This window comes from Megalobrama amblycephala, linkage group LG8, assembly GCF_018812025.1.
Source record: "Megalobrama amblycephala isolate DHTTF-2021 linkage group LG8, ASM1881202v1, whole genome shotgun sequence".
In the NCBI taxonomy this organism is placed as follows: Eukaryota; Metazoa; Chordata; class Actinopteri; order Cypriniformes; family Xenocyprididae; genus Megalobrama; species Megalobrama amblycephala.
Window position 1 is genome coordinate 7081396 of NC_063051.1, and position 23058 is coordinate 7104453.

Consider the following 23058-nt stretch of genomic DNA (forward strand, 5'->3'; position numbering starts at 1 on the left):
CAAGTACTGTGAAGGTATCAAGTGGTAATACCATGGTACATTGCCATTTAACATACTATTGAATTATTGCCATATATACAAAGACCATGGCATTTACATGATACTCATGATACTATGGTATTACCATTGTTCAAAAAACATGGCACTACCCTGGTACTCTTTTTTTGTTAGTGCATCACATTTCATAACTATCAGCTAGAAACCGTGGTATTTTCTTCTGATACCATCATTGTTCTATGGAAGAAAATTTTAGCAACAGGAATTTTCAAATTCTTGCTCTCTCTCTCTCTCAGCTTACGTCGAGTGTGGCAGCGGGGCGGTCGTGGTTCAAAGGTGAGGCATCGGGGCGGGACAATGGAGGGTGAGCAGAGCACTCCTGCCTCCAGTGCCAGCAGCACTACAGGCACCAGTACCTCCACCACAAACTCCACAGGCACCACCAGTGCCTCCACTGCCAGCACTGTCAACTCCACCAGCAGCAGCACGAGCAGCGGAAGACAGGCCGTTCCACAGATATCTGTATACAGCGGCATACCCGACCGACAGACTGTACAGGTGCGTGAAACAACCATTTGGCAGAATCAATCAATCAATTTAAATATAGGCAACTGAGTTCACAAATACATAGTTATTGTGTTTATAATGTTTGTGTTCATGTTTACAAACACCACCTTTCTCCTTCTATTAGTCCACTCACTGCATTGCACCACACATCACTTTTTCTTGCTTAAAGTTTTAATTGACTTCAAGTCCATACTGCCATCTGCTGGTGTGTATATGACAAGGAAAAGCAGGCTGAGGAGGAAAGACAATGAAGATGCCTCAGACATATACATATTCATAATCTTTCCCATGCTGTGGAATGTGGTGGTTCTTTTTGACCTGTCTCATTTTGTAACTTAAGTGACTGGGAATTAGTCACTGTTACTGGATTTCAGCCAAATGTGATATAGACAATCTTATATCCAAGTCAAAGTAATTGAAGTACACTTTCAATAACAATTTTTATTATTATTTAATAATAATAATGTATAGCCAAATTCATATATAAAGTGCTGCTCTAAGTGCTCCACATGACAAACTGAAAAATGGCAACATAAGATTCAATACAAATTAGTTAAATTATTTCAACCTCACCCCCTATGTTCATTTAAATGTTCATTTTTTCTGATCATAATTTTTTTACAGGCACATCTTACCAATTCCAAACCACATTAATCTTAATAACTAGTATTAATTTTGTATTGAATCATTTATAAGCGATATATAATTGTTCATGAAGGCTGGAAATGAAAAACGCCTTATATTCAGGTGTGCAGAATTATTAGGTATGTTGTCTTTTACAGGTAAAATGAGCCAAAAAAGACATTTAACTCGGACTGAAGGAGAAGGATGCAATACTAATGTAATACTAGAAATTGCAGTTAAGGCATGACCATTGGACATTGAAATGCTCATTGGGTCAGCAGGGTCAGACAAAAACAGGTGGAGAAGAAAAGACATTAACTGCAAAAGAATTAAGGTGAAGAATTAAGTGTGAAACAATCAGGAACCCTTTAGTCTCTAGCGCCACCATTTTCCACAACTGCAACCTACCTGGAGTCTCCAGAAGTGCAAAGTGTCAGGATCTCAGAGACTTAGGTTAGGTAAAGAATCCTAAAAAATGACCCCCACTTAATAAGAATCACAAGCTGAAGTGTTGTGAAATACATGAAGATTGTTTTTTATAGGCTTTCTAGAGAGACAGATTGAGAGTGACTCTTGAAGCACCAGCAGCATCTCTAGGAGATTGGACTAAAAAATTAACTCCCAAAACTTACTTCCAGATTCTAGAAGATAAATTCTTCAAGCAGTGGTACAAAAGGATGTGATGCTGGTTTTTCAAGAGTCACTCTCAATCTGTCTGTCTATAAAGCCTATTTAAAAAAAAAAAAAAAAAAACAGTCTTCATGTACTTTGCAATACTTCAGCTTGTGATTCTTATTAAGTGGGGGTCATTATTTAGGATTCTTTACCTAACTTTAACGAAGTCTCTGAAATCCTGACACCTTGCAGTTCTGGAGACTCCAGGTAGGTAGCATGATTTAGACATTGCTTCCTCTAACATGATTTTTTCCCCCATTCATTCTCAATTACCCCCCAACAAACCCATTGCATGCTTTAGCAGGTCTGTTAAAACTCAATGTTTTCAGGGGAGGCAAGAAAGACGAGGACTCCTGCTGTAACTTTACATGCTGACGTCGCTGTGGGACATTGTTACTTTAGAAAAACGCATTATGTACTTTTTTACTGTCACATTTTGTAATATTTGCATTGTTTTATTTTTGTAATATGGATTATTTTCTCATCCAGTTTTTAAAGAGCCACTGCCTCCCTTGTCTCCACTATTTTATATATATTTTCTCATCCAGTTTTTAAAGAGCCACTGCCTCCCTTGTCTCCACTTTTTATATATATATATATATATATATATATATATATATATATATATATATATATATAAACAGCAAAGACCCAGCTGCTATAGTCAGAGTAGTCTCAGATCAGCACATGATCAGACACAAGCAGCATGAACATTAAACTCCGTTCAGGCTGCACTTTACTCACGCCAAGACCAAGGGTCAGGATGGATGTTGCCTAGCAACTGTGCAGTTGTGGGCAGCTCAGTAAGGACATAAAGGATAAGACAAACAGGATGAAGCAGAACATATTATACTGTGCTGTGAGAAAACGATAAGAAGGTACCATCAGTGATGAGACCGATGAACTTATCTACACTATCATCAACATATACTTAAAGTGTTGTTTGAACGTCTGCTATTTGTTCAGGTATTTTGGCATCTTGTTATGATTTTGGTCCGAATGCTTTTTTCATGTTGTTATGTTGGGATGTTAGCTCAAGATCAAAATTACAGAACTGTTAAAATAGGTAGGTGTTCAATTCTTGTCCACATGGTTTGCAATCATTTTTAACATTATTATTGTAGTAACACAATACAAAATTTTAATTTTTATATTGGATGTAAAAATATATGTTTGGTTGCATATAAATATCATAAAATGTAACGTCCTATTTAATATAAATGTGTTTTATTGTAAGAGTTCATCCATTAGCATGTGTGTATTAACAAGCCTTGTAATACTGCGGTTAATGTTAAACATCTTCATATTAAATTAATATTATGATAATATAATCATATTAAACATCATGGCTGACCTTGAAAACATTATAGGAACTGAAAAACAACCATTTCAGAGATCTAGTTTTCTTTTAAGCTTGTTGCAGTTCATTTTCTGCCCAAAAGGAGGAGACAAATTCTGGAACAAAACAAAAATTCCCTGAGCAAAACATTTGCTCAGGGAACATTAAAAGTTTAGAATTGCAATCTGGCCTACAAATATTTGACACCACCAATCACATCATGCAACTTGCAGCTATTTATGATTTAAGTATCAGCTTTGTCTCAGATGTTTCTGTCAAGTACAAGATGCTTCTTAAGGTGAATACAAGAAATACATTAGATAATTGTTGACACAGCAAGTGTACAGAGCTATAAAACTAATGTAGACATGTCAAACTACACTGAAAAGAAATGGCTGAGTTCATATTGAGATCTCTGACTTTGATTGCAGACTTTGGTATTGGCAAATCTGAAAAAAGTTTGAGACACTATTGACAATGTGAGATTCAAGGTCATTTTCTCAGAAAAATGTATATATATGTATATATATGTATATATATATATATATATATATATATATATATATATATATATATATATATATACACACACACAAACTATCGAGTTTATGGTCATTGAATGGCTTTCCTGAGGTAAAGGTTACATTTTGTGTGATATATTTGTTTGCAAGGGTTATTGACTTCTTTCTGCGGTTAAAACTCCGATTAAGTGATTACAATAGAGATGGATTCATTTCAGTGAGTTCAGTAAGTACTTTTTGATGTTCATTCATGTTTATTTCGCGCTGTAATAGAGAGGAATAGGTTCACATGCCTCTTGAACCGAGGTGTTACAGCGATATGCCACACAACGTTAAACAGCGTCACCACCACAAGTATTGTTTGAATTCCGTAGTAATATTGACTGAATTTAAAAGCTTAGACTTAGTTTTATATCAAAAGTAACCTGATCTGTCGGTGCGTTGTCTGTCCTCTTTGCTCTGCGATGCATCTTTCACTGTGTGAGAAAATGAACGTGTGGCGTGAGAACAGTGAATTTGAATGAGAGTTGGTGGCCCTGCATGACAGTATTCTGTAGTTATGCTAAACGTTATGTTTGTTATGTTTATGCTATGTTAATCTCCCACATTTCACGGGTTCGACTCATAGGTTCGACGTCGTTTGCACTATGCTCTCCAAAGCGCTGACTTCTTTTATTGGATTGGATCCGGGAGGGCTGCATTACAGTATTGCGCTACAGCGCCCCGCTGGTTACACCGCGTTATTGCAGGCTCTTCAAATAGGTCGTATGAGATTAAGGGCCCTATTTTAACGATCTGAAACGCAAGTGTCAAAGCGCGAAGCGCAAGTAACTTTGTGGGCGGGTCTCGGCGCTGTTGCTATTTTCCCTGCGGGATAAATGGCTCTTGCGCCCGGCGCAAATCTAAAATGGGTTGGTCTGAAGTAGCTTCATTATTCATAGGTGTGGTTTGGGCGTAACGTGAAATAAACCAATCAGAGTGTCATCTCCCATTCCCTTTAAGAGCGAGATGCGCTCGCGCCATGGCGGATTGCTATTTACATTGCGTACACGCGATGAGTCAGTTAATATATATGTGTGTGTGTGTATTGGCACGATTGTTCAATTAATTAGCCAATTTCGTTCATCATTATAAGTAGTAATAGGCTGAATTGAAAATAGGTAGCCTAATTCTAATACACGCAATGACTATTCATCATTACATTTTTATATTTATGTACACAATAATATTCTTTTACACTGTAATCCTTTTGTTTTTAATATTTGGCATGTTTGTGTGATGCGCATCCCTGTGTGTAATAAGCAAAGTCAACGCGCACTGTGGACGCGCCCAGAGGCGCAGTTTCTACCAACGCGCTCTAACAAAAAAATATTGCGCCATTGACTTTAGGGGCCCTATTTTAACGATCTGAAACGCAAGTGTCAAAGCGCGAAGCGCAAGTAACTTTGTGGGCGGGTCTCGGCGCTGTTGCTATTTTCCCTGCGGGATAAATTGCTCTTGCGCCCGGCGCAAATCTAAAATGGGTTGGTCTGAAGTAGCTTCATTATTCATAGGTGTGGTTTGGGCGTAACGTGAAATAAACCAATCAGAGTGTCATCTCCCATTCCCTTTAAGAGCGAGATGCGCTCGCGCCATGGCGGATTGCTATTTACATTGCGTACACGCGATGAGTCAGTTAATATATATGTGTGTGTGTGTATTGGCACGATTGTTCAATTAATTAGCCAATTTCGTTCATCATTATAAGTAGTAATAGGCTGAATTGAAAATAGGTAGCCTAATTCTAATACACGCAATGACTATTCATCATTACATTTTTATATTTATGTACACAATAATATTCTTTTACACTGTAATCCTTTTGTTTTTAATATTTGGCATGTTTGTGTGATGCGCATCCCTGTGTGTAATAAGCAAAGTCAACGCGCACTGTGGACGCGCCCAGAGGCGCAGTTTCTACCAACGCGCTCTAACAAAAAAATATTGCGCCATTGACTTTAGGGCCCTATTTTAACGATCTGAAACGCAAGTGTCAAAGCGCGAAGCGCAAGTAACTTTGTGGGCGGGTCTCGGCGCTGTTGCTATTTTCCCTGCGGGATAAATGGCTCTTGCGCCCGGCGCAAATCTAAAATGGGTTGGTCTGAAGTAGCTTCATTATTCATAGGTGTGGTTTGGGCGTAACGTGAAATAAACCAATCAGAGTGTCATCTCCCATTCCCTTTAAGAGCGAGATGCGCTCGCGCCATGGCGGATTGCTATTTACATGGCGTACACGCGATGAGTCAGTTAATATATATGTGTGTGTGTGTATTGGCACGATTGTTCAATTAATTAGCCAATTTCGTTCATCATTATAAGTAGTAATAGCCTGAATTGAAAATAGGTAGCCTAATTCTAATACACGCAATGACTATTCATCATTAGCCTACATTTTTATATTTATGTACACAATAATATTCTTTTACACTGTAATCCTTTTGTTTTTAATATTTGGCATGTTTGTGTGATGCGCATCCCTGTGTGTAATAAGCAAAGTCAACGCGCACTGTGGACGCGCCCAGAGGCGCAGTTTCTACCAACGCGCTCTAACAAAAAAATATTGCGCCATTGACTTTAGACTTTAGACCAGGTTTGAGTTGGTCTATGGCGCAGTCTATTTTCAGCTCCTTAAAATAGCAATGCGCGGGCAATGCGCCTGAACACACCTCCTTTTTTTGCGCTGAACCGCCCAGGGAGCGCAAGTTCATTCACTAGTTTAGCGACGTGCTTCTGTGGAGGGAAAAGCGCGCTTTGCGCGGGTGCAAAATAGGAATGACACATGCGTCGGTGTACAAAGTCAATTGCGCTGGGTGCAAGATAGGGCCCTAAGAGACTATTCGACAACAAAAATATTTGTCGACAATTTTTTATTGTCGACGTTGTCGATAATGTCGACTAATCGTTTCAGCCCTATATATATATATATATATATATATATATATATATATATATATATATATATATATATATATATATATATATATAAAAATACTGCTACTATGAATTACCCAAAGCAGATCTATGCAGGTGGAAGGTTTCTAGCAAATGCTACTCATGTATTTGAAGACTGAGCATGCAAGTTCATTGGTTATTAATACAGCAGGAACCAATCATCTGTGTCCTATAGATATAATGATGTGATTACCAGCAGTTGAGTTAAGGACCTATTAGCCTGCCCATTTAGAGTTTCATGACAGAACTTTGTATTTTTCTTTCATTGCATTGCTTTTGTGTCGTTATTTTGGTGGTCGAAAAAATATCAGTTTGATTTGCATTTTTGACCTGTTTTTTGAAGTCAATTTTATATTTTTTTCGGCATCAATTGGACATCAGCGTGTGTACGTCAAATTGACGTCAAAAAATTGATATAAAAAAATGTATGTCAATTTGATGGGGGTTTTTTCGACATCAATTGAACATCAGTGTGTGGACTTCAAATTGATGTAAAAAAAATGACATCAACTTTATGTCAAAAACTGACGTCAATTTGATGTCAAAAAACTTACATCAATTTGATGTAAAAATACTGACGTCAATTTGATGTAAAAAAAAAAATGACGTCAATTTGTAAAAAAACTGATGTAAAAAAAATGACGTCAATTTGTTGTAAAAAAACTGATGTCAATTTGATGTCAAAATATTGACGTCAATTTGATGTCAAAAAATAGATAATTAGATAGATAGATAATTATGTGATTACGAGCAGTTGAATTAAGGACCTATTAGCCTGCCCATTTAGAGTTTTATGACAGAACTTTGTATCTTTCTTTCATTGCATTGCTTTTGTGTTGTTATTTTGGTGGTCGAAAGAATATCAGTTTGATTTGCATTTTTGACCAGTTTTTCAACATCAATTGGACATCAGTGTGTGGACGTCAAATTGACGTCAAAAATTGATGTAAAAAAATTGATGTCAAAAAATTGATGTCAATTTGATGGGTTTTTTTCTACATCAACTGGACATCAGTGTGTGGACGTAAAATTTACATCAACAAATGTGTCAAATTGATGTCAATATTGTGTGGATAAAATATTGAAGGAATCTGAAGGATCAGCCTGAAATTGTGTAGACATTTCAAAATAAGAGTCCCGGTGTATTTCGGGCTTGTTTATAATTAAAAGTCACACGCTAAGTTTTTTCTTTTTCTTTTGGGCATTATTGGTATTTTGGTTACACAATAAATTGTATTTAATTTGATTTCCATTTAATTCATAGTAAATTATTGTAGTCTTCACCACAGGAAGAAAAGACTAAGAACATTATTTGACACAAATTATTCATTATATAAATTTTACTAGTAAAATCTGTGTCCCATTCACTGAGAGGATGCAGGAACACACAATGCAAGAGTGGATGTCTCTTTATAGCTGAAGCGAAGCAAAATAATGCTTTGTGAAAAATAAAGTGAAGATGATATACGAACGACAAGGAAGAGCAAAAAAAGAACATTGTTGTTAGTCATCAGCAGCATAGCAGCTCCAGACAAACAATGACACTCAAAACTGTCCTGTTACTATGATCATAACAACAGTGTATAGAGCAGAAACAACGCAACCTCGGGTGCATTTTCTGGCATTCCAGCTTCCAGATCTCTCCGGCACTGAAAAGCTTTTCTAATATTAATGTTCTTGTCTGATTGTAACCCTTCTTTTCCAGTGATATTCCTCTGACCTTTTCTCTTTTGTAATGTCTCTCAGCCATCTCTCTTTCTACAGTCTTTCTTCAAATCGCCCTCTATCTTCTCATATCTCCCATCATGAGTGTATCCGCCCCCTACTGCTGATTGGCTACAAATGTGTTGTGGTGCTCGGTCCAATCAACCTTCAACATTGTTTCTCAGAAATCGCTTACTACACCTTTAAGGAGATCTAATCTGGTTTCTCACTTTCTCTGTCTCTCTTGAATGGTAGGTGATCCAGCAGGCTCTAAATAGGCAGCCCAGCACAGCAGCGCAGTACCTACAGCAGATGTATGCGGCTCAACAGCAGCATCTGATGTTGCAAACGGCAGCCCTGCAGCAGCAGCACCTCAGCACAGCGCAGCTCCAGAGCCTCGCAGCAGTGCAGCAGGTCGGATAGCATGCAGTCTCATATAGCAAGACTAGAGCTGGGAAAATAAATCGATGCATCACTCGATTCTGAGATTTTCCAGATGCATTGCGATTCTCTCCCGAATAGATTCTGAGCTTAGTTTTTAACAGAAGAAATGAAGAAATTTTTAACAAATGCTCACGAAGAAGAGCGCTCATGCGTTCGGATGAGTCTGAGAATGTATTTGGACCTCAGAATGCTTTTATGACACGAGATTAATGTAAACGGCCCACTGCAAAACACCCTTGTAATTCAACCTTTTCGAACTATATGAATGATTATTTTATAGAAGGTTCAAGTGGTGTTTGTAAGGAATTAGAAGCAAGCAGAGTACGGCTGTTTCTAAAACATGCAGTGCCACGTGCTGTTAAAAGCTCAGAATTGATTTGAGAGAGAAATTCGGAAAATCTCAGAATTGATCCAGAATAATTTCTCGATTTGTGATGCATTGATTTATTGTCCCAGCCCTAAGCAAGACATAATGCACACAAACACACTCTTACTCTGTGTGTCTGTCATGTTTTCTCCCTCTCAGGCCAGTTTAGCAGCCAGCAGGCAGAGTTCGAACCAGAATGGGACCTCATCTACCCAGAGTGGAACATCACAGACCACAGTAAGCTTTTATTTTGATGCATCCATTAAAAATATGCACATTATAATCACGTCAATATCTTGTACTGGTTATGATATTCTGTTTTTGCATGTGACATAACATCCAGGCTGCTCATCTCACAACTCTCTCTCTTATTCCCACAGATTAATTTAACCACGTCCCCTGCCACTGCTCAGCTGATTAGTCGTGCCCAGAGTGTAAACTCCGCCCCCTCTGGAATCTCCCAGCAAGCAGTGTTGCTAGGCAACACCTCAAGCTCCACCCTGACAGCCAGCCAAGCACAAATGTACCTGCGGGCACAGATGGTGAGCACAGCTGTATACTCAAAAACACAAGAGTCTTTAATATTTGTGAAGATATTTTATATACTTTTTTTACTCGAGTTCACCAAACTAAAGGTGATGATACACAGGGCAACTTTTTGAGCAATGTTGCAGGGCAATGATGCCGAGCGATTATGTTTGGGCACTTTCCCATTGAGAATGAGCAACAAATTTCTATCTGGATACTATAGATCAAAATTTGTTGCCCATTCTCAACGGGTAATTTCCCAGCAACATTGCACAAAAAGTTGCCCCGTGTATCATCACCTTAAGACGTGAATATCAGGGAAGAATTACACTCCATATTCCTTCTAACTGACCTATAATCATTTTTTGTAGGGTTATGCTGCTTGACCATTACTGATAACTCCAAATATGTTATAAAGCCAAAAACTGACATGCTGACCTATCAATCTATGTTGCTTTTCACTGTTTTGTTCACACTTAAGAACCATCCTTAAAAGTGAAATGAGGGTTTAAATCATTATAATGTACAGAAGAAAAGGTTGAGAAACATTTAACATTTAATTAATAATGAACATGTTTATGTGTGATTATTTTAGGCACAACAGAGTAATCTTGTGCATGTAGCCAGGAGTCTGGGCCGAGCCGTCCCTCTGTCCCCTCAGCTGATCCTGGCTCCTACAGCTACAGTAACTGCTCTACAGTCTGACACTAATGCAACCAATAACACACAGTCTGCCTCTGCACAGGTGCACACATATACTGTAATACATGCACATCCAAAAGTACCCATGATTACTCAAACATTTCTCATTTGCATTCATGAATATACTGTGCTCAAAACAAATATCTATTTGAATACAATTGTGGATGTCTTTACCAAAATCCTAAAAGTATATTTACAGGATTACTTGGTATTTCAATTATAATTTGGAACCATTCCATTTACTGCACATCCATTCATTCAGCAGACACTTTTATCCAGAAATACTTTTAGGAACCAATCCTAAAGGATCCTTATAGGAATTATGATTTGCTCCAAATTATAATAGAAATTCCAATAGGGATAATGTTTACTTTAGGATAGTTTGCCTAGGTAATTACATGCAAAATATTTATTTTTCAAATACTACAATTCAAACGTTTTGAATATATTTGTACGGAGGCCCGCAAATGACATGCAGGGAAAAAATATAAGGCTAAATCGTGTGCATGATTTACTAATTTGATCCTTCGATTTATAAATCGTGCGGACGATTTAGCAAATCGAGAGAACAAAACAATTTAGTAAATCGAGGGAACAAATTAGTAAATCAAGGGAATGAATTAGTCAGTGTTGCCAATTTAGTGATTTTGTCGCTAGATTTAGCTACTTCCACACTTCTTTTGAGACTTTTTTTTTTCAAAAGCCTAGCTACAAATCTAACTATTTCTTGGACAAACCTTATTTGGATTATTATCTCATCCACTGATCTATATTTATATTTTTATTTATGTAGATCAGTGAACTCGCCATTATGACGTCATCTAGCGAAATTCAGTGACAGATTTAGCTACTTTCAATTGAAAGCAGTTGGCAACACTGGAAAATTGAGGGAATGAATTAGTAAATCGTGCGCACAATTGACTTTTTTCCTTGCATGTCATGTGTGGGGCTCTATAATATTTGAATTCAAATGTTTGACATTTTTGACTTTCATAGGTGCAGAACCTTGCCCTGCGCAACCAGCAGGGGGCGTCTTCCACTTCTCAGTCCTCAGGCCTCCAGGCACTGAGTTTAAAGCAGACCCCCATCTCCATTCAGCCCACCCCGCTCATCAAGACACCCAGTCAGAGTGCTTCCAGCTCAGGCACTGGTGCCGGGAAAGGCAACTTGAACACTGCTTCCTCGGGTGGCACGAAGAAGGAAGAGGAGGGACAAACAGAGATGAAAGCAGTTAACATGAGTCGTAACGTCACCTCTTCACATCCCTTAATCGCACCAGGTAAACTCAAACCCATATGGCCTATACCAGAGGTGGTGAACTTCGGTCCTGGAGAGCCTCAGTCCTACAGAGTTTAGCTCCAACCCTGATAAAAACTCAGCCGCCTATAGCTTTCTAGCAACCTTTCAGACTGTGATTAGCTTGTTCATGTGTGTTTGATTAGGGTTGGAGCTGAACTCTGCAGGACTGTGGCTCTCCAGGACCGACGTTAGCCACCCCTGGCCTATACAGTGACCCCCAAACATATTACGACACTTAAAAAGGTCTAAATGCCATTGTATTCGGCAACAAAATATCACAACAGTATGCATCTGCAAAGAAATATTAGAGCTTTTCTATAAACTATTATCATGATTCTGAGGCATTTTTTGCAATGAAGATGCCAGTTCCCCTCAATTTCACACAGGTGTCCTCCACAAAGACACTCAACAACAAATACAGTTACTTGTAGTATTGTCTCTCACTTTGGTTGATATTTGATCTAGTAATGTTTCCGTCAAGCTCCTTTTCTCCAAAGTGGTCCAGAAATTGTTGTGTGTGCACATTGGGCCTTTGAACAAACTGAAAGGTTCAATTCACTTCAACAGAAATGTTTTCTGACAGATGCCCTCTGATAAGATCCGAATTCACTTATCAGTCCATCACGTCACACACTAAGTACCAAAGAAAGGAGAAATCCACCCAAGGCTACATTTGTCCTGCATGGCTTATGCTCAAATGCATTAATGCATACGTGGCCTTTGAAGGGCACACACTTTCTCAGTCTTTCAGTGCCCGTCAACATCTGACATGCACGCCATCCATCATTCCACCGGTCTCTAATCATAACAGCTCACACAGGGCAATTACCCTGCAGATTTAGAAGCAGGTACCTGGGCGTGTCGAGGCCAGTAGGGATTCAGGAGTAGGGATTGTGCTATGCTTTTAGTTATGCTTTGGAAGAAGATACAAAAAGGCCTCTGATTTTTACAAAAGAAGAATAAAGTATCTCCAGTAGCTCCAGGGTCAAAAATTAGCACCAGTTAAGTGCCAAGTAAAGTAAAAACAGGCTTTCAGGAGTTTTTTTTTTCCGCATCCTGTCAAAAACAGACAAGAAAAAAAAGTTCCCTTTCGATACTTCACTCGTACTGCGTATGGGGAAAAGTCTCCCTTTTTCCCCGTCACTGAAGCCTTTTTCAATAACGCAGTGTAACTGCATCGTCATTGGTTCACTCATAGACAAGTCGTTGAACCAACGACGGCGCGGCATAGCTGCGCGACCTATGGCGAGAGAGCGCGCGAACTTTCCCGCCGAAATGGGCGGGGTAAGGGGCTATATAAGCAGGCGTTTCGCCATAGGATTTCAGTCCTTTCTCCTTCAGCGACGACAACGCATCTCCTCGCTGATCTCCGCCTGAAGCCTGAGGAAGCTCGCCGCCTTCGAGAAGCTCCCGCCGCCGTCTGAAGAGGCCCCGCAGCGGACCCAGCTGAACTCGCCGGTCGGAGACAGCGCCGGCGCCCTCGCTGACTGCCGCCCCGAGCGCCGTCCTCGAGATGCCCGCCTCCCGCTCCCGCTTCCGGCCGCCTTCTCAGCGTGTCTCCTGCCGCCATCCGGTGCGCCCCTTGAGAGCTTCCCGCGGCTTATTGCCGCTCTAAAAGAGCGTTTCCTCAGCGGTTCTACCGCTCTCTAAGAGCTTCCGCGGCCCTCGCCGCTCTAAAAAGAGCCCCCCAATCGCCGTTATAACGGCGGCGGCGTTGCTGCAAATGCCGCGCCACTCTTGTGGCACGTGCAGAGCCCCTCTGCACGATGATGACGGACACAGCGAGTGTGTCGCGTGCCTGGGCAAGTCCCACGCCGACGGCGCGCTCGCTGGAGCCTCATGCCCGCACTGCGAGAGCATGAGCCTCGGTTCTCTGTGCTCGCGGGTCGCCTTCTTCACTGAAGGCGATCTCGCCGCTCGCGCCCTCCCGTCTCCTTCCTCCCGCGAGCCGGCCAGGAAGAGACAGCGGGGTAGAGCGACTCAGCGCCCGGAGTTGTGCGAGCTCACGTCGGCCCAGCCCCCGCGTGCCTCGCCTTCTCCCCCGAGAGAACGTTCTCCCGTCATGTTCTCCCGACCAGAGCAGCGTCCCTCTGCAGATGCGAGCGACCTCGTCTCGTTTGGAGGATCTGACGAAGAGCCGGATGACTCCATGTCTCTTGCGGCTTCTGAAGCGGAAGGATGGGCTGGCGTGCCGGACGACCCTGCTCCCCCGCCTCCTCTGGAGCCCATTGATCACGGCCAGGGTATGGATGCCGAGCTCTTCCGCATCCTATCCAGAGCAGTGGAAGAGCTAGACCTCGACTGGGCCCCTCCGGAGGAGCCATCGCGTAGCCGCCTGGATGAGTGGTTCCTGCCAGGCCGCCGCCAAGCCCCTCGCCAGCGTTCCGCTCCATTTTTTCCCGAGGTGCACGAGGAGCTTACGAAGTCGTGGCGCGCTCCGTACTCCGCCCGCCTCCACACAACACACCGTTCTGCCCTCACTGCTGTCGACGGCGCAGAAGAGAAGGGCTATGAGCATTTGCCGCCCCTGGATGAAGCGGTGGCAGCTCACCTCTGTCCTCCCGCGGCTGTGGGATGGAAGACCAAAAGAGCCCTGCCTTCCAAGCCCTGCAGAACCACCTCTACTCTGGCTGGAAGAGCCTACACCTCTGCAGGCCAAGCTGCTTCGGCGCTTCACACCATGGCGATCTTCCAGGTGTTCCAGGCCAAACTCCTCCGCTCTTTGGACGAGTCCGGCATTGATGCACCTGCCTTCAAGGATCTCCGCAGCGCCACCGATCTAGCCCTGCGGGCCACGAAGGCCACTGCCCAGGCCATCGGTCGTTCCATGGCCAGCCTGGTTGTGCTTGAGCGCCATCTTTGGCTCAACCTTACGGAAATCAAGGACCTGGATAAGACGGCCTTTCTGGACGCCCCGGTCTCCCCTTCCGGTCTTTTTGGGCCAGCGGTGGATGGTTTCACCGAGCGCTTCACAGCGGCACAGAAGTCGTCTCAGGCCATGAGACACTTTCTGCCCAAGCGCTCCAGCTCTGCGTCTGCTCCTAGCCGCCCCAGGACTGCGCCGGCTCAGCAGACCAAGCCTGCCCCATCCACCTCTCAAGCAGCGCCGCCTAAGGAGCATCGTCAGCGCCCTCGCCTGCTAAGCGCCAATCCTCCTTCCCGAGACGCCAGGGACCCCGGCCCAAGATTGTGCTGGACCCGGTGACTCCGAAGACGTCTTGATCCAGCAGGAAGGAAGAGGGTTGGGGAATGTCCCGTTGCGACCGGACCACCCCAAAAGCTCCCTCGTGCAGTCTCCCCTCCGCCTCGTTTAATTCCGGGCGTGGGAGAAATGCTCTGTGTTGTAGCTGGGCCCACACATGTTGCGCCCAAACAAAACGCCGTTTTCACGGCGAACACTATTTTACTTCCTCTAAAAGAGAGCAAATTTCCTCTTCCACCTCCTTCGGTGTACGGCCCCCTACCCGGCGGCCTGTCATCCAACATCATTCAACCCCTTGACACTCGGGCCGAGGCCTGGCAGGCCATCCCCGACGTGTCAAGCTGGATCCTCGGGATCATAAAGCAGGGCTACTCGCTCCAGTTTGCACGACGGCCCCCTCGCTTCGGAGCTGGAACACCACAGATCCGTGCTCCTCAGCCATCTCCAATGCCTGGGTCTCAGAGTCAACCTAGCCAAGAGCTCACTGCTCCCCAGCCAACACATTTCGTTTCTGGGGGCAGTTTTCGACTCAGTCCGCATGACGGCAGTAGTCTCGCCAGAGCCGCCCTGGCGATTCAGCAGCTTGCGGCTTCCGTCAAGAACAAAGCCTATCTTCCTCTGAAGCTCTTCCAGAGGCTCTTAGGGCTGATGGCTTCCGCCTCCCCAGTTCTGCAGCTTGGCCTTCTTCGGATGCGGCCGCTACAGTTCTGGCTGAAATCCCGGGTCCCCCCACATGCCTGGCGGCACGGCCGCTTATGCCTCAAGGTCAATCGGGCCTGTCTTTTAGCCCTGAAACCTTGGATGAACCCTGCTTGGTTCAGTCTTGGGGTACCTCTACAGGCGGTGTCACGAAGGACGGTGCTCTCGACGGACGCATCCAACTCAGGTTGGGGGGCTCTGTGCGAGGGCAGACCGGCCTTCGGTTCGTGGTCCCACGAAGAGAGCCATCTCCATATCAACTGCCTCGAAATGTTGGCAGTGATGAAAGCCCTGCAAGCGTTTCAGGTTCACTTGACGGGACGCCACGTCTTAGTCCAATCGGACAGCATGACCGTGGTGTCATACATAAATCACCAAGGCGGTCTTTCGTCCAACCGTCTATGCGCTCTGGCGAAACATCTTCTGGAGTGGGCAATACCAAGGCTTCGGTCGCTCAGGGCGACTCATATACCTGGCAAAACCAACCTGGGTGCAGACATGCTATCACGGAGCAACGTCCCCTCAGACGAGTGGATGCTCCATCCCCAGATGGTTTTCAAGATTTGGGAGCTCTTCGGGAGAGCAGAGATAGACCTCTTCGCCTCAGAAGACAACTCTCATTGCCCAACATATTTCTCAAAGGAAGTCGATGCGCTGGCCCACACCTGGCCCAGCACACTCCTTTACGCATTTCCCCCGATCGCATTGATCCCGCAGGTCATCAGGCGAGTCAGGGAAGACAGACACAGAGTCCTTCTAGTGGCCTCGCTCTGGAGGAGCCAGACTTGGTCCTCAGAGCTGTTCAGGCTCTCCACGGAAGCCCCGTGGCCCATTCCCCTGAGACGGGACCTCCTCTCTCAGGCGAACAGACAATCTGGCACCCCCAGCCAGAGCTCTGGGCTCTACACCTCTGGTCCCTCGATGGGAGCCGACTGACCTTCCCAGGGACATACTAGAGACCATATCTCAGGCGAGAGCCCCGTCCACGAGACGCCTCTACGCCCAGAAATGGTCGGTCTTTGTTGATTGGTGTTCCACACGCAACATAGACCCCTTGGAGTGTGACGTATCACCGATACTGTCCTTCCTCCTTTGGATCTGGGGCGCGCCCCTTCAACGCTCAAAGTATACGTAGCAGCCATCTCAGCGTTTCATGCTCCTATCGCTGGCCAGTCAGTGGGTCGGAACAACCTTGTGGTTCGTTTCTTAAGGGGTTCGAGGCGATTAAATCCTCCTCGTCCCCTTACTGTTCCCGCTTGGGACCTTTCTTTGGTCCTTAGGGCTCTCAAAGGAAACCCCTTCGAGCCGCTGAGTTCAGCTGACCTCAGGCCTTTAACCCTGAAAACCGCTCTGCTACTTGCACTAGCATCGGTCAAGCGTGTTGGCGATTTGCAGGCCCTCTCTGTGAGCCCTGCGTGCCTCGAATTTGGGCCTAATGACTCTAAGGTCGTGCTGAAACCTAGGCATGGCTACGTCCCCAAGGTGCTCTCTACTCCGTTTAGAGCTCAGGTCATTTCGCTCTCTGCTCTTCCTCCCTCCGCGGATGAACAGGAGCTGGAGTCACTCTGCCCTGTCAGGGCATTGAGGACCTATGTAGAGCGATCACAGCCTTTCAGGCAATCAGATCAGCTCTTTGTCTGTTTTGGTGGCCGCACCAAAGGGTCTTCGGTCTCAAAGCAACGTCTCTCGCGTTGGATAGTCGACGCGATTAATCTCTGTTACTCCTCCCTGGACATTCAATGCCCCTTAGGAGTTAGGGCCCATTCCACTAGAGGAATGGCTTCCTCCTGGGCCTGGTCTAATGGAGTTTCCATTAAAGACATCTGTGAGGCGGCCGGCTGGTCCTCGCCGTCCACTTTTGTCAGATTTTATCATCTGGACGTTCCGGCCTTACAAGCCCGGGTCCTCTCGGTGTAACCAAGCGGCCTCTTCGAGTTCCGCCTCTCGCCGATCAGGAGTTATCTCCTCTTGTAGTGTAACAAGGGTTTACGACGGCTTTGCCTTCTTACTTGCTCTCTTGGTCCCCTCTCGGTGTCCAAAACAAGTCATGTCGTTCCCTGCCGTGGCACGGCGCGGTTGAATTCATTCCCCATACGCAGTACGAGTGAAGTATCGAAAGGGAACGTACTCAGTTACTAACGTAACCTCGGTTCCCTGAGATACGGAACGAGTACTGCGTTACTTGCCGTGCCACGAGGCTGCGGCTTCAGTGTCGTCGCTTCAGTCGATTGGCCTGAAATCCTATGGCGAAACGCCTGCTTATATAGCCCCTTACCCCGCCCATTTCGGCGGGAAAGTTTGCGCGCTCTCTCGCCATAGGTCGCGCAGCTATGCCGCGCCGTCATTGGTTCAACGACTTGTCTATGAGTGAACCAATGACGATGCAGTTACACTGCGTTATTGAAAAAGGCTTCAGTGACGGGGAAAAAGGGAGACTTTTCCCCATACGCAGTACTCGTTCCGTATCTCAGGGAACCGAGGTTACGTTAGTAACCGAGTACGGTACATTTTCACAGTACATCTACTATTGCAAAAAGTTCATTTTCGATCCTGGTTAGCTAGCTCCCATGTAAATATAATAATATATATATAATATATATATATATATATAATTGATGGCTGTGTGGCTACGTTAAGATAAAGACTACTGGCTAAATACGTAAATGCAAAATGAAACTGCTCGTCTTTAAATGTAGCTACATTTGTGCATTCACATAAAAAAAAAAAAACTCACTTCACTCTCATTAGGAGGTCTGCATTTCTTACACATTATATGTCAGTGATCATTTGCAGGTGTCTATGGTGTAAGGTATATGCCAGTGTGTACGTACAAAAATAACAGAATGAATAATGCTTGAACAAGCTTTGACTTGATTAAACAAAAAGTGAGTTTGAGAGGGTCCAATTGAGCCTCAGTGGAGAGGAAGGGTAAAAAGCCACCTGATGTGTGTGTTGGGATGTAGTTTCCATGGCAGTGTGCTCCAGAGAGCTGATGTGATGTGTGTTATGATGCTTGGTTTTCCCCCTGTGCATTAATGATATTCACAGATCTGGAAAGTCATCCTGGGCTATTATTCTCTTAGTTGAACCTTGCCAGATTTCTTTAAACAAATGTACTAGTGTTTTTAATATCTGAATATCAGGGGCCAATTACACGCCACCGTTTTCAATTAAAAACGGAAAACTTATGTGTTTTGGTTTTGGTGTTTTGTTCATTTACATGACAACAGCATTTTGGGGGCTTGTAAACTGTAAACATGTAAACTGAAACCCAAAAACAGGTTTCAAAGTGCAAGTTTTTAAAAACTATACCATTATTGTCTCAGAGTAAACTACAAAAACGTCAATTTGTGAAAACGGTGACGTTGTTTTTCCTTTACAAAGTGACTTTGCCAACTACTGGCCTGGCACAAATAATACAGCGTTTTTAATCGTTTTCATGGATCTGTGTGAACGGGGGATCATTTTGATAACGTTGACCTTTCCGTTTTTAGTACATCATTGTAATGTAAATGTGCCCTAAGATTAACAATAATGTGAACATGGATATTGGAAAGAGATCAGATATTTTGGTTTTAAAAAATTGAGAATATGATTGCCAGCTGATTGTGAGATTTCACTCCTTGCTTTTGTTTTGGAACTAGTAAAGTCTAAACCAGTAAAAACTATTTTGATATTAATTCTTGTATCAAATAATTGAAACTATCCATTGAATACAACTACACACTAGAGCAGAGTTTCCCAAACTTCAAAAATTTGTGGCACCCCACACTAGTGTTGTCACGATACTACTTTGATACAACACCTTGAAAATTACCGATTTTCAATACCACAGGGAAGAACCGCCGTATATAGGCCTACTGTCATATAGATATTTTTAATATTATCTTATTTTTTTGTGCATTTATTGAAAGTCTAGGAAATCAGTAGGAAAGTCTAGGAAGAGATCACTTTGATGACAGATTTTAATACAGGGTTTTATTCATATATAAATATTGCTCAATTACCATTACAACTATCTAAACTAAATGTTTGCTCACTCAGTGTATTTGTGTTTTTATATTGGGATCATTTTGATAGCTTGTTTATTAATTTAATATTTTATAATGTAATAATTTCACAGTGAATATCCAAAATAATGTAGAAACAACAAAGACAGTATATTTTAAATACTTGTTTAATGGCATCTTTTTATGAATGAAGGCCAGTATCACTGATACTAATAGTACTGATGTCTCAATGATATTGTTTTTTTTATTTTTTAAACATTAATTATTGCCATTCAACATTACAATGTAATTGAAAGCTATAAATTTAAACATTTATTAGGCTCCAAAAAATAAAACAACTTTTAATTTAAGTGAACTTAAAACAATCTTCACATAAACCCACAATAAATGTCATATTTATGCCTAGCCTACCTGTGGCAGGAAATATACAGAAATTGAATAAAGTTATTAAACAGTCTGCACTATATAAATTGTAAATTAATTATATATATTAATCCTTATTAAAGCTACAAAAGTTCTTTAGTCAAGAGCAGTGAGTAATTTTCTCTGTTACCTTAGTTGATTAATTAACATTAAAGATAGACAGCATTAGTGGCTGCTGTCACTTTAAAGGGTCATGAAACTCCAAAACACTTTTTTTGAGATGTAAACAGATATGTATAGGCTGCATACCATTGAAAGCACTAAAGGTACTCAATGTTATTCATAAGTGAAAAATTGTTATTTTTGCATTTTTCAGAGCGATTTCTGTCTTCCGGTTTGAAAAGCTGAGTCGGAGCAACGTCACAAAATCTGACGTAATCGTGTACTTTCGGCCCAAGTATGGGCATGGTCGAACATGCTGACGTTGACCGTTTCAAACGATTCTCGACATATATTCATGACATAAAGCTCATTTAATCCAATCACTGCGCTGTAGTATGCATAAGATTATAATTGCGGTATTATGCATGAGGAAGTATCACTCTTCTCGCCTCGGTCTCTAGCACTCTCAGTGCTACAACACAATGTGTTTTCCTGAGATGCGACCAGAGCAGAGGTTTGTGTGCATGAGGATTGTTTTGCTGTAATCTACCAGCACAAATGTAAAATATGTTCGCGTGAGATCGCATTACAGCAGATAATTCAAATGTCACAAAAGTGAGGCTCATTCACCTCTGCCTGCTCTAGCTGCGTTCAAACACGCGAGCCGTAGGTTGTTTCCCTCAGCACAGCAGCACATGTGTTGTTTGTATTTTGCTCTCGATGCGGTCAGAACTGAAGTTTGAATATGAACACATGAAAAATACGACTGTTATGCTATACATATGATCGGTTTCAGCGCGGAGCTTCGCGTTGTGTTTAACAACACTAGCCACGTGGCACATAATACAGAATAAAGTATCCGTGTTTAAAGTTTTTATTTCACACATTCTCCTGCACCAAACATTAACCAGCACGGTGTAGTTATGCACACATATTTCATCAAGTCTTCTTTAAATGAATTATATGTGCAAACTGGACACTGATACAGTGGTGTAGCCTATCTGAACTCCACGACACGATTATTCTAATAGACAAAAGACTGATTTTGAGACTGCAGTGCTCGTAAATGTAATCAAAGTAGCCTATTATTAGCCCTATTAAATATTCTTTCACATTTCTCCCTTGTGCTTGGGAGTTTGTTGTCATATTCTCCGTGCTCAAATATTAATATTCATTATTCTGTATAATGAGTATGCTCTATGTTGTGCTTCATTGATTGTTCTCTCCCCTCTTCTCCCCCTCTACACTCCCACTTTTCCAGAGCTTTACACGCCCATTTTAACAGACTTTTTTGAGCTTTGAGGTGTGAACGACCAGTGTAAAACAGGGGGGTTTCATGACCCTTTAAAGATCTGCCGCAGCTGCACATCACGCGTATTTGGCACGCGTCCCATTTTCTCACAACTTTTTACGTTTGTTTAATAGGCCTACTTATTTAACTGCTCTTGTGAGGATACTAGACAAAACCGATATTTTGGCATAGTTTTGCGTGTTATTCATTCAAGCGCGAAAGAGAACTGGATTCTGATGTGCGTCTTTCTGTGCATTGTGTGTCTATGTCTGTCAGAACATTCACAGACAGCGCATTCTCGTTTGTCTTGTCACTCTTGAATGGTTTAAAAGCATTTGCATGAAGAGGAGCGTGATCATATAATGTAACGCTAGCCAAAGGATGACAGAAAAAAGGGATGCTGCGTTAATTTTTTTTTTTTAACCCAGACAGATAGACAGATAAAACCAATCACATGCATTAACGTTGATAGCAATGCTTATAGGATATAACCGATGTGTTTATGTGAATAAACATACATAGTGACAATATTTTCATGTGTATTAATTTGACCATAAGCGCAACAAGCCATGAAAAAGAGGTGGCCTTTTTGTGTACGCACTGGGAATGAAGCACGGGAATGAAATCATGCGCAACCCCCGCCGAAATCCAACCTATCTTACGATTTTTATTTTTATTATAAATTTGTGTGTTATTTGTTGTTATTGGGGACATCAGAGATTGATGGTACATAATAAATGATTTTTTTACATATTTGTAGCAATTTAAAAATGTTTAAAGGAGTTTTTACACAGCACCCCTGCTCTCACCGGACGGCACCCAGTTTGGGAAACTCTGCACTAGAGGGCTTGTTAAAAGAAAGAAGGAAAGAAAGAGCCACAGGCATTAACATACTGCTGCTGTGCACTCAAAATACTTAAGTGAAAAGTACTTATTGTAGAGCAAATGCACCCATATAGGAAAACTTTCCTCAAAGATTTCTCTTCATAGTTCAGGAAATGTAAAGGGCTAGTTCACCCAAAAATAAAAATTCAGTCATTAATTACTCACAAAGCTTTATGAATCTTTTCTTTCGAATCAGTGGTTCGGAGCATGTATCAAACTGCCAAAGTCACGTGATTTCAGTAAACGAGGCATCATTACGTCATAAGTGTTTCGAAATTTTAATGGTTCACCACTGGGGGGGTGTGACTTTGGCAGTTTGATACATGCTCTGAACCACTGATTCAGACCAAAAGATTCATAAAGCTTCGAAGCTTCATGAAGCAGTGTTTTGAAATCGCTAGGGGTGTGACGAGACAGATAGCTCACGAGAACAAGATGAGACAAGATTTTTACACTATTTTTAAGAAATCCTCAATGGAGAAATACATGACTAGAAAAATATTCTACAGTTGTATTTGAAATGTTTTAACTAATCATCTTGTAATGAATGTCATTTCAGTTCTACTTTCTGAGTATGAATTATCATATGCAGTAAAAGACAACAATACTCAAGTACTGTAAAAGGTTTTGCCACAAACTCAACTGACTGACTTCTCTTCAGACCTTACTGTACATGATTTATGAGCTT

At 42.5% G+C, this 23058-nt stretch overlaps 1 protein-coding gene and 1 long non-coding RNA gene across 3 annotated transcripts in view; one reads left to right on the forward strand and one right to left on the reverse strand.

Moving 5' to 3' along the window:
- Positions 1–23058, forward strand: part of phc2b (polyhomeotic homolog 2b (Drosophila)) — a 40239-nt gene that overhangs the window by 4870 nt on the left and 12311 nt on the right. Inside the window, exons 2-7 of one of the 2 annotated variants that reach the window (XM_048198960.1) lie at positions 294–555; positions 8674–8832; positions 9389–9466; positions 9610–9771; positions 10353–10502; positions 11456–11738. In XM_048198960.1, coding sequence (XP_048054917.1) covers positions 294–555; positions 8674–8832; positions 9389–9466; positions 9610–9771; positions 10353–10502; positions 11456–11738 — 1094 coding nt within the window. The remainder of the gene's footprint in view (positions 1–293; positions 556–8673; positions 8833–9388; positions 9467–9609; positions 9772–10352; positions 10503–11455; positions 11739–23058) is intronic. The other variant, XM_048198961.1, reaches the window with a different exon arrangement.
- The window catches only part of LOC125273523, a 29624-nt gene that overhangs the window by 314 nt on the left and 6252 nt on the right, over positions 1–23058 (reverse strand). The window contains exons 2-3 of the long non-coding RNA XR_007186086.1: positions 672–795; positions 299–547 (exon numbers count right to left, since the gene is read on the reverse strand). This is a non-coding gene — a long non-coding RNA (uncharacterized LOC125273523). The remainder of the gene's footprint in view (positions 1–298; positions 548–671; positions 796–23058) is intronic.